The sequence below is a fragment of the Polistes canadensis genome, unplaced genomic scaffold (assembly GCF_001313835.1).
Source record: "Polistes canadensis isolate GaletaPanama2010 unplaced genomic scaffold, ASM131383v1 scaffold_74, whole genome shotgun sequence".
Lineage (NCBI taxonomy): Eukaryota > Metazoa > Arthropoda > Insecta > Hymenoptera > Vespidae > Polistes > Polistes canadensis.
The window spans coordinates 489,820-504,523 of record NW_014569621.1 but is presented as its reverse complement, the minus strand read 5'-3'; the positions used below and the strand labels follow the sequence as shown (position 1 = coordinate 504,523).

General features: G+C 29.8%; 2 protein-coding genes across 2 annotated transcripts; one reads left to right on the top strand and one right to left on the bottom strand.

The window, feature by feature from the left end:
• Positions 1-680: 680 nt before the first annotated feature.
• LOC106786448 (ceramide-1-phosphate transfer protein) lies at positions 681-2,807 on the top strand. The gene is made up of 4 exons (XM_014747856.1): positions 681-972; positions 1,069-1,277; positions 1,370-1,545; positions 1,631-2,807. Exons 1-4 carry the CDS (start codon positions 845-847, stop codon positions 1,751-1,753), a joined length of 636 nt encoding a protein of 211 aa, XP_014603342.1. The 5' UTR covers positions 681-844; the 3' UTR covers positions 1,754-2,807.
• Positions 2,450-7,075, bottom strand: LOC106786447 (solute carrier family 28 member 3-like). Its single transcript, XM_014747855.1, has 13 exons — positions 6,591-7,075; positions 6,328-6,523; positions 6,090-6,152; positions 5,330-5,504; positions 5,020-5,191; positions 4,457-4,622; positions 4,188-4,382; positions 3,939-4,100; positions 3,770-3,863; positions 3,519-3,678; positions 3,268-3,436; positions 2,850-3,189; positions 2,450-2,658 (listed from the first exon to the last, which is right to left on the bottom strand). Exons 2-13 carry the CDS (start codon positions 6,358-6,360, stop codon positions 2,582-2,584), a joined length of 1,806 nt encoding a protein of 601 aa, XP_014603341.1. The 5' UTR covers positions 6,361-6,523; positions 6,591-7,075; the 3' UTR covers positions 2,450-2,581.
• Positions 7,076-14,704: the final 7,629 nt, after the last annotated feature.

Here is a 14,704-nt window from a genome sequence, read left to right as displayed (position 1 = left end):
GCCCCCAGGGACACCGCTTACCAATGCGCACCGATGTGTCAGCCTCGAGATTTCACTATTCTTTCTTTAGATTTCACAACGTCACACTAAGATAATATGGATTTTTATGACAATACAGAGATCTATATTAACATATAATATATGTATCATATACAGGATGTATCGCATATGACGTATATGTCATTTATACAGAATGTCCTAAATTTAAAACAGCAAAATTTTGTTAAACATCTTTCAGAAATCATTATGAGAAAAAAATGTTCTACACACCATGGGTCGATTCGTTTCCATTCGAAAAATATAAAAAGGAAGGTGAATGTAAGCCACAGGTAATCAGATGCATTCGTGCTACTGAATTTTAAATAATAATCATTTATTAAATTGATTTACACAAGTTTTAAATGATTAGTATATGGTGTGCATTCATGGATCGCATCCACCGAATATTAGCAAGATCAATAATTATTATTTAGAATATATGTATATATATATATAATGTTTTATAGTTTACAAAATAACACAAATTAGATCTCTTGTTATCTTATTTAAAAATGTTATTTATTTTAATTATTATCAAGTATATTTTTATCAATTATTTAGAAATCTGTGAATATATCAGGCAATAATTCAAACTTTATCGTCACTTGAATTTCGCGCCATTTTAAGTGCATTCTGGGAGCATGTGTCACGCAGAAAGGCTTTAGACGACAGATGTATAAGTCATTGTCACGAGTGAATAAAAAGTGATCAAAGATTTGCTTTTATTATGTTAAAGAAAAAAAGATAACGTGATTTAATGTTCCACGTATTTATCGGTCAACGTCCAATGCATTAAATTAAAAAAATGGCGGAAGGTTCGGAGTTGTGTTACTTCGATCTAAGGATTGTACATGATAATTTTGATAAAGCTCTAGTGCAAGACGACGATGTTGATATTAAAGCATATTTGGATGCCTATAATGAGTTATACAAGTAAGTATTTCTATTTAATTACGTTTATATTCTTTTATTCGCTTATTTTAGTAAACATAACCTGTTAAACATATGTACATTTATGTATGTCTGTAGATTTTTCCAACTTATGGGCAGTGTATTCAGTTTTGTTTCTTCTGATTTGAAACAAAAGATTGATATTCTCGTTGACTTAACAAATAAAAATGATCAGAATTATATTACCATTAAGTCCATGATAGAGCACGAAAAGGAAAATAAACTCATAGAGAAATCAGATACCGTTAATGGAGCGCGTACTTTGCTGCGACTTCATAGAGGCTTAGGTATGTTATAATGATAAGAAGAATAATATTCGCTGTGCTGATATCTATTGTGCATTCAATGTTATCTAATTGTTAATATCTTATGCTTTTAGATTTTATAAGAGAATTTCTACGACAACTGGGGGAGTTAAGCGACACCGATAAAACATCTACATGCTGCAAAGATGCATACAACCAAACCTTAGCGAAGCACCATCCATGGGTAATACGCAAAGCTGCAATAGTAGCAATGTATACTATGCCTACTAGAGAACTATTATTTAAAAAGGTATGAAATATAATATATAGATCATCTTATTCTTATATATTTATATTTGATAATAAGTGAAAAAATCTCTACTAACAACGAACAGGTTTGCGGTGCCAATGTACAGCGAAATATAGATATTCTACCAAAAATGCTTGAAGTCACTGCTGACGTATTCAATCGTACTCATAATTTGTACGAACTGCATCAACTGCACACCTTACCATAAAAAAAGTAAGGTATTGCGATTACATGGATGTCTTTATATCAGCTTTCATCAATTTTAGTCGAATTCACGAAGTTTAAGCACGTATTAACATTTATAATAAGTGATCAGTAGTTATCGAGCTATTGTAACAGGCTGTTTCTCCGGCTATGTCGCTAATAATTGCCAGCATAATTATTCGTGATACGAGGATAGTTTTTATTTATTCAAACAATTTTTTTTTATAGTACGAAATTTGTATAATAGATTTTCAAAGATTATTTTTCAAATGATTTAATTTTTATAATCGATTAGCGTCTATTTGTTTGGTTATTTTAAATTATTCAAGGGAGTTAACAAATAATACTTTAAAGTAGAGGTATTAAATTACCTTGTACGTGAAAGAACGCATAGAGCACTATATACAAGCACGTTCTTTTTGTGTGATATTTACGCTATATATAGAATTTATAATTATATTTACTGAAAATGTACAAACGGGCATTACACCCTGCGGACGTCTTTTTTAAACTATGGTATATCTTACTTCGAAAGAATAGAACATTCCTTAAATGCATTTTGATAACAGGGGAAACACTTGAATGAATTCTATCTTTTAAGTAATTACGTCATGTATAGTATTTATAAAATGAATGAACATACATACACATTTATACAACAGTATTTTCTCTATGGACAAAAATGTATATGGTAAATGCATCACATTATTGCGCTGTCGTTTTTCATTTATAAATGTTTCCAAAAGTTATTTACAATATCCTTCTTTTAATTGGAGGGAATAAATGACAAAATAATTTGGCCTATCTTTAAGTCGCATAAGAAGATTTCTTCTTAATATTCAAGAGTATAATTTGAGATCACATCGTTCGCGTTCGCATGAGGTAAACTATTATCCTCTATCAGCATACCTAAGAAAGAGATAATATATATACAAATAAGTATTAAAAAGGGAATATAATTATTGTGAAATAAGTGCAATAATTAAATTGAACTAATAAGTATGAAACTATTGTTCATTTGGTATATCTAAAAGATAAATAAATAAATACAAATAACACAATAAAACGATACAATAATTATCATAACAAAGTTTTTTTACCGGCAACCGATGCTGTGAGAAAACAAACGGCACTACCAGAGAGGAATGCTCTGATGGCAACAGGAGCGATCTGTTTTTTTTTATTTGGTGCTATACTGCATAAAGCACCCATCATGATACCGACTGCTGCGGGATTAGAAAATCCACAAATGGCATAGGTCGCGATCGTTTCCGATCTTTTTGAAATTTCACTTAATTTTTTGTATTTTCCAAGTTCTTTATAAGCGATGAATTCATTAACGACAGTCTTCAATCCTATTAAATATCCAACTTTTTCACAGTCATTCCATGGTACACCCATGATCCAACTTAATGGCATAAATATCTTTGATAAGAAATACTAAAAAACAAAATGCGTTTAATCATTCCTTGTATAAACAACAATATGAGACAATATTTTAAAATATTTTCTCATTACCTCAAACGTCCAATTAGAAAATCCCAAAAGTTCACCCAACCAGAAGAGGAAACCATTGATGAAGGCTACGACAGATATAAAAGCTATCATATTAGCTATTATACCAAGTATTATAGGAATTGCTGCCAGTGCTCCGTTACTCGCAGCTTCCATAATTCCCGAGTCATCTCTAAAAATGATTTCCTGTTTTTTATACATTAACATCGACGATTACGACATTGAAATGGTATTTAATTAAATTTCGATCTTACGATTTTTCCAATTGAATGTTGTCCAAATTGGTCAGACTTTTCTGCGTTTCGGGATAAAATAATTTAGCATAACAGAGTGCAGCCGGAGCTGACATTACCGATGCTATCAACAAATGCGCCGGATCAGCACCAAAATTGACGTACGCGGCAAAAACACTACCTATGAGAAATCAAATAAAAAGTCTATTAAATGTATTCTTTAGAAAAGAAAATTATTATTTTGTTGTTTTTGTTTTTAACATTTGATTTACCCGAAACCGAGGCTAAGCCAGCACACATAATAGCATGAATTTCCGAAGAGGTCAGTTTACTTACATACGGTTTTATCAATAAAAGGGATTCCGTCTAGAAAAAATCAATGATTAAATAATAACATCGACGTGACATTTGTTGTTAAAATATTGAAGCAAAAGATAATACCATTCCAATGAACGTATTCGCTGCGCTGTTCAAAGATTCGCATATAGTAGTTCCCATGATAAATTGTAAACCCCATCCAAATTTCATAACTACCCACCCCATCACTCCAATGTAATATAGTATTTGAATAAAAGAACTGAAGAAAAAGATAACCGGAAGAACCTTAAAGAAAATTTAAATATCCACATAATAATTCGTACGAGGATTCAAAAAAATAGATATCATACAAAATATTCAATGAAAACTAACTGAAAAAGCAAAGATTCCTTTTTCGACGAGTTCCTCTGAGAAAATAAATGCATCACCTTCTTTCGAATAATTCATAAAAGTAGTAATTTTATTCGAAATGCATTCAAAAATAGCTCGGCCAACGGTCCAACGAATGGTCAATAAACCAAATAAAAATTGCATTATCATGCCGGACAAAACTGGCCTCCAATTGATCTATGTAAACGAGGAGACATTTTTCAATTAATTTCTATCACTAAAAGTATTTTAATTTTGAACGGTTTATTTACGTGAGCCGGATGTTTTGAGAATAGCCATCCTAAAAGCAATAGAACTATAACACCAAGGCCACTGATCAGTCTTTCCGTCGAATGTATCGTATCGAAGATGAGAAAAACAACGATGGCTATGAGTATTATCACGTATATCACTGTTCCGAATATCCGAGATCCGAACCTATGATAAATCGCATTATTTTGATTGAATTCTTTTCTTTGTTTTGTTTTTTGAACACATTCGTTACCATTGACACGTGTGTCTGTGATTTCAGCTTTGAAAATTCGATGTTACACACATTTGCCGATAAATATGACAGTCGTTCAAGTCAACAAATTGAAAAAAATTGATCTTATGATTTATTTTTTAATTTAAATATAATTGTAATATAAAATAAATGAATATTTTTTCTATTTTTTAACTTACATCAATTAACTGTCATATCATAATCGACATATATGTGACAACGATTAATTGAAAAATCCAAGTATGATCTGAAGTTTTCCTATGGTTTATTGTGTCAACACAAAGATATTAAGGAAAGAGAAATAAAATCAAAGATTTATCCTCGTGTTACCTTGTTTTCTGCAGTCTTGTTATGCCTCTTTCAACCGGTCGGAATAAGGGGAGAATAAATTTGCCAAAATATCGTTTAACTATCAAGTAATAAAATAATCCGCCATAAATAAAACACAGGAGTAACAAGAGCATTCCATAACCGGTACACCAACAATAACCACAATCGTTTGCTAAAAAATAAAAACAAACGAATTTGTATCAGACGAATGATTAATTTCATTTGATTGCAAATTTTTGTAGGAAAATGGTTTATTAATATGAATGGATTATTATTCCGTTGATGATCGGAAATACGTTTAGTGTCATACATTCTTTGGTTTTGACCCAATAGTTGGTGGCAAAGACAAAGTAGACCACTACGAGACTATTTAACAGTATCAAGCCTAGAAACTTGAAGATTCTTCGATGTTTTGAAAAGTACGCCTCCATGGCATTACGCATCATCACGAGTAAGTCAAATTTCTTTCGGGATTCATTGTCCTCCTGTATAGGATAGAGATAGACCGAGAGAATTTTATGTAATCTATTAAAGACACTTTTTTTATTATACAGATTTAACAAGACAAATCTTCTAAGTATTTTATCATTGTGAAATATCAGAATGTTGCTTAAGTTTCGATAAAGATAATAGAGAGCAATATAAATTTGTATGGGTGTGTATATAAGCTAATGGAATTTTTTACCAGTTTTTTTGAATGAAGAAATAATTACAAACATTTTTAAAATATTTTTAGAAATACAATGGGGGTAAAAAAAAGTATTTGTATATCAACGTTCCTGCTATTATTACTTGAGAATTATTCAAAATAAAGTGAATAAATATTTTTTTCTACCCACTGTAAAAATTGAATCTCCGATTTTACTCGTAAAACTGTTTTACGATTTTATTTTGACATTTGTTCATAAACATTTTACATATAATTGTATTATGCAAATCATTCTTTTCGAGTACAAGAATAAAACGTGTATTGTAAACTCTCGATATTGAACAAAGATTATAATCGATATTAGTATACACGCATATTCGAACGATGTTGGGAAAATAAAAGCACATATTATCGTACTTACCTCTTCTTTCTCGCAAGGTTTCATATTTTTGCTGCCATTTTCTAGATTCTCTACCTCGTTACTCTATATAAAAAATTCGAAACATGAATTAAAATTGATATATATATATACATATTCAAAAAAGAAGTATTTACGATAACGCAAAGAGAATTATGTTGAAAAAGTTTATCGACAAATTTTGAAGGACGCGTTGATAATCTAACTTATAAAAAGAGAATAAAAAAATATGAAAAATTACCTCTTCAAAAATCGTGTTTACGATTCCAGGCATATTTCGATAATAATGCAGAAGAAGAATTAATGAAGAAAAATAATATTCTCCCGTCTCTTATTCTTAATTAAAGAATAATTTTTGTTTCTCTCTCTCTCTTTCTCTCTCTTTTCTTTATAGAAGGCAGATGTCGATTAAATTCCACGAATGTTATAGTAATCATCTAACAATAAGATGATGATTGAATAACTTATATTTTACGTAATAAATAATCATTAATAAATACGAACGAGAGAGAACGAACGATGAAAATTTCCAATAATATTGATCTCTATTACGATAGTTCTCATACACTTTTATATGGTACACCATTTATTTCGTATCACTAAAATTAGATCTTTTTCTGTTTCTTCTTCTTCTTCTTCTTTTTATATCAACACTTTTGATTTATTTTTCTCCGTTTTTGTTTTTATTTTTATCTTCTCTTCTTCTTAAAATTACTCCAAATGTGCACGGTATTCTTTCGCGTGTAAATTTTATTGTTTTGTTTGATACGAAAAAGAAAAGGTATAAAACCTTGGTACAATGTTACGCAACGATCGTCACCGAAGTCGACATTTTGAAAGAAAAAAAAAAATATTCAAGAAAGAGTTGACTTTATCGTTGAAAATTAGAATCTTATTGTATAATATATCGATCGTAACGCACAATCACTATACTTTGATACACCAATTCTTATATGTCTGAGAGATAAATCGTTTAAAAGACCACTGAAGATTGGAGTCTCTGATACCTCGTTTTGTTCAATGTTATCTCGTTTAGATAATTATAAGAGGTGGGGGTCATACGTACTCAAGGAAATACGAGTCGTTCCTTGGGCTTTTGTTCAATCTGTCACGTTTGTTTCATTGATCAAAAATTTTACATTCCACGTGATACTACATTCCATTTGTATTTTAATAACCAATGTCGATATATTTTTGTTTTTTTTTATTTAAATTATCATCCTCATGATAAACGACGATTAAATTGTTTTTACAGACAGACAGACAGACAGACATACAAACAATTGTACAAATCAACGAATGCTATTAATTGTTATACGAATTAATTTCAATTGTTTAAAGGTTCAGAAAGTTAAACGAACATCTTCGGAATTTATTTCTTCTTATTGTCGTTTGATTACAAAACTAGTAAAACTAGTCAAACTAGTCAAACTTTCGATTGGTAAGTTTCATCGTCATCATAGTTTCACCTTAACACAAATGTTCACGTGACAGTGGCGTAATAAGACGTTGTCGAATAACATTTGTACTACGAATACGAAGAGACATTTAATACAGTGCTTCTCAAACGATAATCCACGGATAACATTAGTGTAGTTGATAAGTTTTATTGATTTACAAAAAGTTTAAAAATTGAGAATCTATGATTTAAAGCAAAAAAACAAAGTAATAAACAATTTTATTACTTAGTCAAGGTTGTAATTTTTTTTAAATTTTTTACATTGTTAAATACTATTATCAAAGTTAGTTATTTTTATTTTTATCTAGAATAATTTCCAAGGAATATAAATCCATAGACCAATTGAAACGATTTTACCATTTCTCTATGAATTATTATAGTGTATGAGAATGTATCAGGTGTCACTTATTGGTGTTTTTTTTTTATTTAATATAATGAAATTATATTACATAATAAAATTGTATTAAATAAAGAAAAAACAAAAATAATTCACTTCGAATATATAAAGAGAAACGTAAGTTAATAAATGTGGCATAATAAATCATTTTCTAAAAATAATAAACGATTTATATCTCATAATAACAGTTTACATACTATCCATAGCTTTTTTGCTTTTCTACGAAAGACTAGTAGATAAAAATTGACGACAAGAAAACAAGTAGTTTTTCATGCAAAGATTTTGGCAGGGCTTTACTTTAAAACGAACGATATTTAGAATTCGTAAGAGAGAACTCATTTTCAAGAGAAACAGAGAGATACTGAATTCTATATTTATACGTATCTAACATAAAACAAGTTTCGTGGTCTCGAAATACTATTTCAATTTATTAACTGAAAAACGAAAAAATTTCGTCGAAAGATTCTTTTTCCGATTCGTTTTTGACGTTCAAAGAGAAAAAAAAGAGAGAGAGAGAGAAAGATAATAAATTGTCATTTAACACACTAAAATAAATCTATTTTAATTATTTTGAGATATATTCTAAAAAAAAACACATACACAGAAATTTCATCTGTTATTTTAAATTTGATTAAAGTAAAAACAAAATTAGCTCCGATCATTCTAATTAAAAAAAAAGAAAGGTAATTTAAGATCCGTCATTTCGACGGATTTGATTTAATTTCAGTGTTAAATCTCATCGCTACAGTAACTAAATGTTACAGAAATGCGACGCATTAATAATTAATCATCATTCTCATATTTCTAGAATAACTCCTCAACGATGTTATCCGCGGATTTTTAGATGCGAATAACAAGAGATAATGGAGAATTATCATGATTTTATTATCGTGTCACGTAATTTTCTATCTTTTTTTATTATTATTATTATATTTATTTTTAATTATTTTTTTTTGTTTGTAATTTATTCTTTCGATATAAAATATTTTACTAATATTCTCAATTTTAATCAATTGCCCACTAAATTCATTGCCGATCATTAAAGTCAAGCAACGTTTTTCTTTTTATTTATATTCATTTTCTTCTTTACAATTTGTCCGCGGACATTAAAATAAATTTCTTTATTTGTTCAGTTTAAATAATATGTGTGGATGGTAATTACTATCTTTAGGTGTTATAGTTTTTACAATTTTTATGTATATCAGTCAGACGAATGTTTCCTATTTAGTTTTTTTTTCTAATGTGAGTAGTGTACGTTTCTATGACTAGTTGGTTGGGGTGTACTACGGTTCTCACTTTATATTTTGTCGTGAAATTTTTTATTTCGTTCATTACTATCCTTAATCTTAAATCTTTTTGTATATCTTCATTTCGTATGAACTATGGTTCGTCGACTATTGTTCTTAGTATATTTGATTCTATTGATTCTAGCTTTGTTCTATGATTCATTGCTGCTGTTCCCCATATAGTATCCCATAGGTTCAAGCAACGTGGAAACGGTTATTAACGTGGATGGATGACCCGTCCGAAAAAACAATAGAAAAAAAATATGTGTTGTTGCATTGTGTAGAAACTAGACAATAGGGTTCTTTCTTTTCCCAGCTACTCAAATGAAAATGCATAAATCGAATGTGATTTAGGAAATGAGTCTCGGTTTTCTTTCTTTAATGGTTCTTTCTTTCTTAACTTTAGGGGCGAGAATTTTGTTACAAATTTTTCAAAGCAGTGATTATAAAATAAAATAAAACGCTATCAGCATTTTGATATTTGACGAGTTTCTTTATTTTTTATTTTTTTCTTATTATCGAGGGTTTTCTTACGAAATAGTTTTCCGAGACATTTGAATCTGTTCTTTTTCTTGAAATAATTTAAATTTAATTTGTTATTTTAATTTCAAAATTTTAAAAAAGTTTTATTTAATAATAATTTTGTATTTTAGTAGAATTATATGTACACACATATATGTATCAATCTTCTTGTGACAAGATTAACATATTGTTTTTTTCTATTCAAACATATATTTCGGGGTACCATTAGGAGGAGCAGCAGCAGCAATAAGTCAGATAACAATGCCAGAATAATGTATACAGAACTATCGGTATGTACCTATTTCCGGTCTAACCGTAAGGTCAAAAAATCGTGGGATTTGTCTAAAACAGAAAAAACTATCTCTGACCATAATTTTTTTTTATACCTTAAAATGTCTGATGTTTTTTGAGATGTCCGATTTAAAATATTCCCTTGTCCCTTTATCGTTAATACAAATGCATACATAAATACGTACATACATAAATACATTTCAATTTATGGATAAAGAAGAATCGGACCTGAAGATTTACAGTTAAAAATACACATTTTGAGAATCATTAATATTTTTTTGTTCCCGTTTTTTTTTTACCGAAACTTTAAATCGTAAATCCCTTCATTTTACTTGAATTGTTCGAAGGGTTAATTCCTGGAATCTGGGTATCGACAAATGTAATTCATCATTTTCAGAATAAGAAAGTAAGGGAGTGAGAAAGGAATAAAAAATCAAAGAGATGAATAGCAGACAACGATCTGAAGTATTTATGACTTTGTAGGGTGACAAATCCCATGCTATGGGATTTGACATTTAAACGACTAAAAGTTACGCTATCATAGGAAACCATATAACTTTTTTCGATTAAAAAGGCCATGAATTATTTTGAATTCTTTTTTTTAAATCCTTCTTAACATTGAAAATATTCGATTTTTCTTGCACTTATGTTAGAAAAAAGAAATTCGAGTCTCTCGTTTCGTTTTATTATTCCGAAGAAGAAGTGTGTATTTTCTTCTATGCCACACCTTTATAAATTTACAGAACGTTGATTCTCATTCTAGTAATACAGATTAGAAGAATGTTATGCAGCTCACGTTATCGCTACTGATACGCACCGATTACACGAGCGTTTACACGTGTCGGATTTGTACGTCAGGAGAGAGAAAGGAAACATTACCATATGGTAATTAATTATTCTTACTAGTTCAACTATAATTTATAAGATAACAATTATTCACATACGTACACACACGAATGCATCGCGAATATTAGTTATATTAATAATAGATTATATAATAACTGATTAATAATTTTAATATATAATTAAAATTGTAGATGTAAATTAGAAATATTATTATTATATGGTATAAATTATATAGAATCAGGGACAAAAGTGGGCAAGTACTAAAAATGACTACACAGTTGAAGTTTATTCAAAATATTGCAATTATGTATTTCAAATTTATTTTTTATATAAAAAATTGTAATGAATATTTACAATTTTATTATTAAGTATCTTTTAGAGGATTGTTAAAAAAATCTGCTCTTAATACAAAATATGTTCTCCAATACAAACCTTTACAAAATTAAACAATTTTTCGACGATTACGTTTACGACTTGACTTTAATTTGAAATTATTTCGCATAATATCGTTAGTACGAGTGTTTTATAAAAAAAAAAAAGGGATGGTACAAAATGAAATATAAGATTTGTTCTCGCGTAAGAATACCGAGTAATCGGAGAGTGAGTCTGTCACCAAGGTTGAATCGTCTGGCTCATCTGAACGCGTCTTCAAAGAAACGTAGCGAATCGGGAAGACGATGCATCGCTTATCTCGTCGAGACGAGACAAGAGACGTTTCCTTGGCTGTCGTCTTCAAACTTTTCTCCTTTTGATCAAGGACTCGATAGTGCATACGATCGTATTACTTTATTTTTCCTTCTGTTCAAAGTTTACAAAAATAAAGAAACAAGAAGAAATATATAGATACAGTAGAGAACCCCAATAATACGGGCTCGCATAAATATGACAAAAAAATTCAAACTTTCTGTCGTCGTATAAAACGATATACGACCGTTTATATGTTTAAAATGTTTATAAATAAGATAAACACAATATCTAACATAAATAGAAATATTTATTAAACATTTGTTAATAAACAGTTGTTGTCTTTTTAAAATGACGTGTCAAATATTCATGAGAGTGCCTTCAAAAGTATGCATAATTTTGATTCCTAAAAATTCGTTTCATGCAACGTTCTGTGTTATCCAGTAATATGTTATAATATTTTGTTTTTCATTTCAATCACGCAATAATACAGATTTAATTTTTCGAATATTTAATTCTGAACGACTCTCATTCTTTTTTTTTTGTAATTGTTCTTAATAATATATAATTAAAAAAATTGAATTCGTATAGGAATGATTTTTACAAAATAGGAACCACTCGATCTTTCATTTCTTTGAACGTGATTTTATAGTTAGCTGCAACATTGGAAAATCCATATTCTATGTCCTTGATAATTTTGTACGTGACATTTTCTATTTTCCACTTCTACGTAGTAAAAGGTTGGCTAGACAGACGGAGGTAGCCAGCTTTAGGTTTCTGGAAAGATGCCAGACACGTTTAAGATAGCGAAATACGAGATACACACACAATCAGACGTGTTTCGTTATGTCCGATCGAAAGGAACGTCGATTTGTCAAGATCCTTTGTCAAATTGATACACGTTATCTTATCTATTTTTTTGTTTTCTTCTCTCCTATTCTTAATGATTTCGTTTTCGACGAAGAACCGCCATGTATATTTACGTGTTTAAATTTGACCCTTTTTTTTTTTTATTTTTTTTCTTTATTTTTTTCATATACTAAAATACAACAGAAGCAGACGTTGATAAATTCTAGAAAACGAATTCGAGTCGAACGAAGTTTGCTTGCTCGAGTAGAAATCGTAAACCAACGGTCCAAACTCATCTTCTTGTCTGGTACACCAACTAAGAAGTTACTGGGATACACGAGAATGCGAAAGAAAATTGAGTACCAAAGCTTCTTCCTTCCTTCCTTCCTTCTTCTCATTCTTCATCTTCTTAAAACGCGCAATAGGCGATGAAGAAGGAAAGCATCTTTTTGCATTTCCGCCTTCATCTCTCCTTTTCCTGCGTTTCATTTCATCCACTTATTCGCAGCATCGGATTCGATCTCTTCTTCCTGCTGATAACACAGTCGACTCTTCTAATTCAGAATTTTTTTCTCCCCCCCCCTTATATTTTTCTTCTTCTTTTTCTAAGATCTTGATATGTGCACGTCTGGCACGATGGCAAACAAAATTTTATCACGGGAAGGAAATGGATGCTGTGGATTGTATCGGGTGATTGTTAACATTTGATATGCATTATCAAAAACTCATCTCTACGTTTTAAATCTTATAAAAAAAAAAGAAAAGAAACAAAAAAGAAAGAAATGAAAACCTTGATTCTATGATTAATTTTTTAATATAAATATAAATTGTAACGTAATATAAATTGAATAACAATATTTTTTTCTCGTATAGTCTTTTTACTCTCCCTTTTTATGGGTTCAAGTCACTTCTATACTAACATCTTCTCATACTACTTAATATTATTAACGAGGTCGTGTTTTTTTTACTGCTTCTCTGAATCGGTCAAATGTTTGAAACACGGTGGAAAGATTTAAACGATTCAAAAATTGATTTGATTGTTTCATATTATAATAAATATATGTGAAAAAATATTTAAAAATCATTTTTTACCTTATAAATGTTTCATAAAATTTTATTCGAAGTCTCGATTTAATTGTTGAATAACAAACAATGTTTATTTTTCAAAGAAAATTGAAAAAAATTGATTTATTCGCAAAGATTATTCGTACGTTATTTTCAAATAGAATCAAGATGAATTTTCATTAAAAACGATATAAGTATAATAGGAAGAAACCATAGATAAACGTAAGCATTGGTGTGCGTGGCTACAATGTGGCTCCTTCCTCTTCATCTCTCATTTCTTTTTGCTCTCGTTACGTTGGAATGTCGAACACGAGCGTCACTCTATTTTATAATACATACGTCGTAGCACGCGACACCACTTTCAGACACTCCGATCGGATTCCAATCCCTTTCCATCTCCCTTCGAAACTATCTCTGATCCACCCTTTTCAAATCCACGAACCATCTCCACCATTTTCTAAGTTTTATCTATGCGAATTTTCTTTTCTTTTTTCTTTTTTGTCGTGTCGATAATTATGACAGTGGTCTAATAATAATTAGTCAACAAAAATTGTTATATATACAAATTATTTTATGATTTATTTTATATTCGTTTTGTTTTTGTACCCTCCCTTTTTACGGATTCGAGTTCACTTCTCTATCTTCTTCTATCCAATATTTTTTGTCTTTCCGAAAGGGTCGTCCATTTTTTTTACTAATCGTATCCACGTAGTTTGACTTAAATGATCTGACAGCAATTAGTAATTCAACCAAGTTAAGCTGTTAACTGATTTATTTTATATTCAAATTATTGATATTATTAAATAAATCATCAAATGTATGCGTCCAATTATTTTTTACTTATGCCATTGTCATAATTATCGCCACAGTTAGCTGTCGTGAACTTTTGGAAATGCTTGTACCTTCACTTTGTCTTAAAAATAAAGCGATAACATAAAATATTACCAGTTTTTCGTGACGAGTATAATCGTCCATCACAGTTAACTGGCTAATATGTATAATATATTATTTAGTATACAGTAGGACCCCTTGATTAAGCAGCTTGATCGAACCGGTTGACGTCGAAGGTTCACATAATTTCATAAATCATTTTTTTTTTTTCATAAATTTCCTCGTTCCTTCCACGAAAAATGGTGAAGGGACGATCCTCTTTTTGTTTCTTCTGTGTTTTTTTTTTACTCGCACGCAGCTACACACACACACACATATATACGAGAAT

Bases quoted from the DNA above. Each gene is read 5' to 3' on its own strand.
- LOC106786447 (XM_014747855.1), bottom strand. From the start codon at position 6,360: ATGCCTGGAATCGTAAACACGATTTTTGAAGAG. The intron at 3,864-3,938 runs GTATTATCTTTT...GATTTTTTCTAG, and splicing joins CGAATACGTTCATTGGAATG to ACGGAATCCCTTTTATTGAT. The intron at 2,659-2,849 runs GTAAAAAAACTT...TCTCTTTCTTAG, and splicing joins TCTCACAGCATCGGTTGCCG to GTATGCTGATAGAGGATAAT.
- LOC106786448 (XM_014747856.1), top strand. From the start codon at position 845: ATGGCGGAAGGTTCGGAGTTGTGTTACTTCGATCTAAGGATTGTACAT. The intron at 1,278-1,369 runs GTATGTTATAAT...TTATGCTTTTAG, and splicing joins GCGACTTCATAGAGGCTTAG to ATTTTATAAGAGAATTTCTA. The intron at 1,546-1,630 runs GTATGAAATATA...AACAACGAACAG, and splicing joins GAGAACTATTATTTAAAAAG to GTTTGCGGTGCCAATGTACA.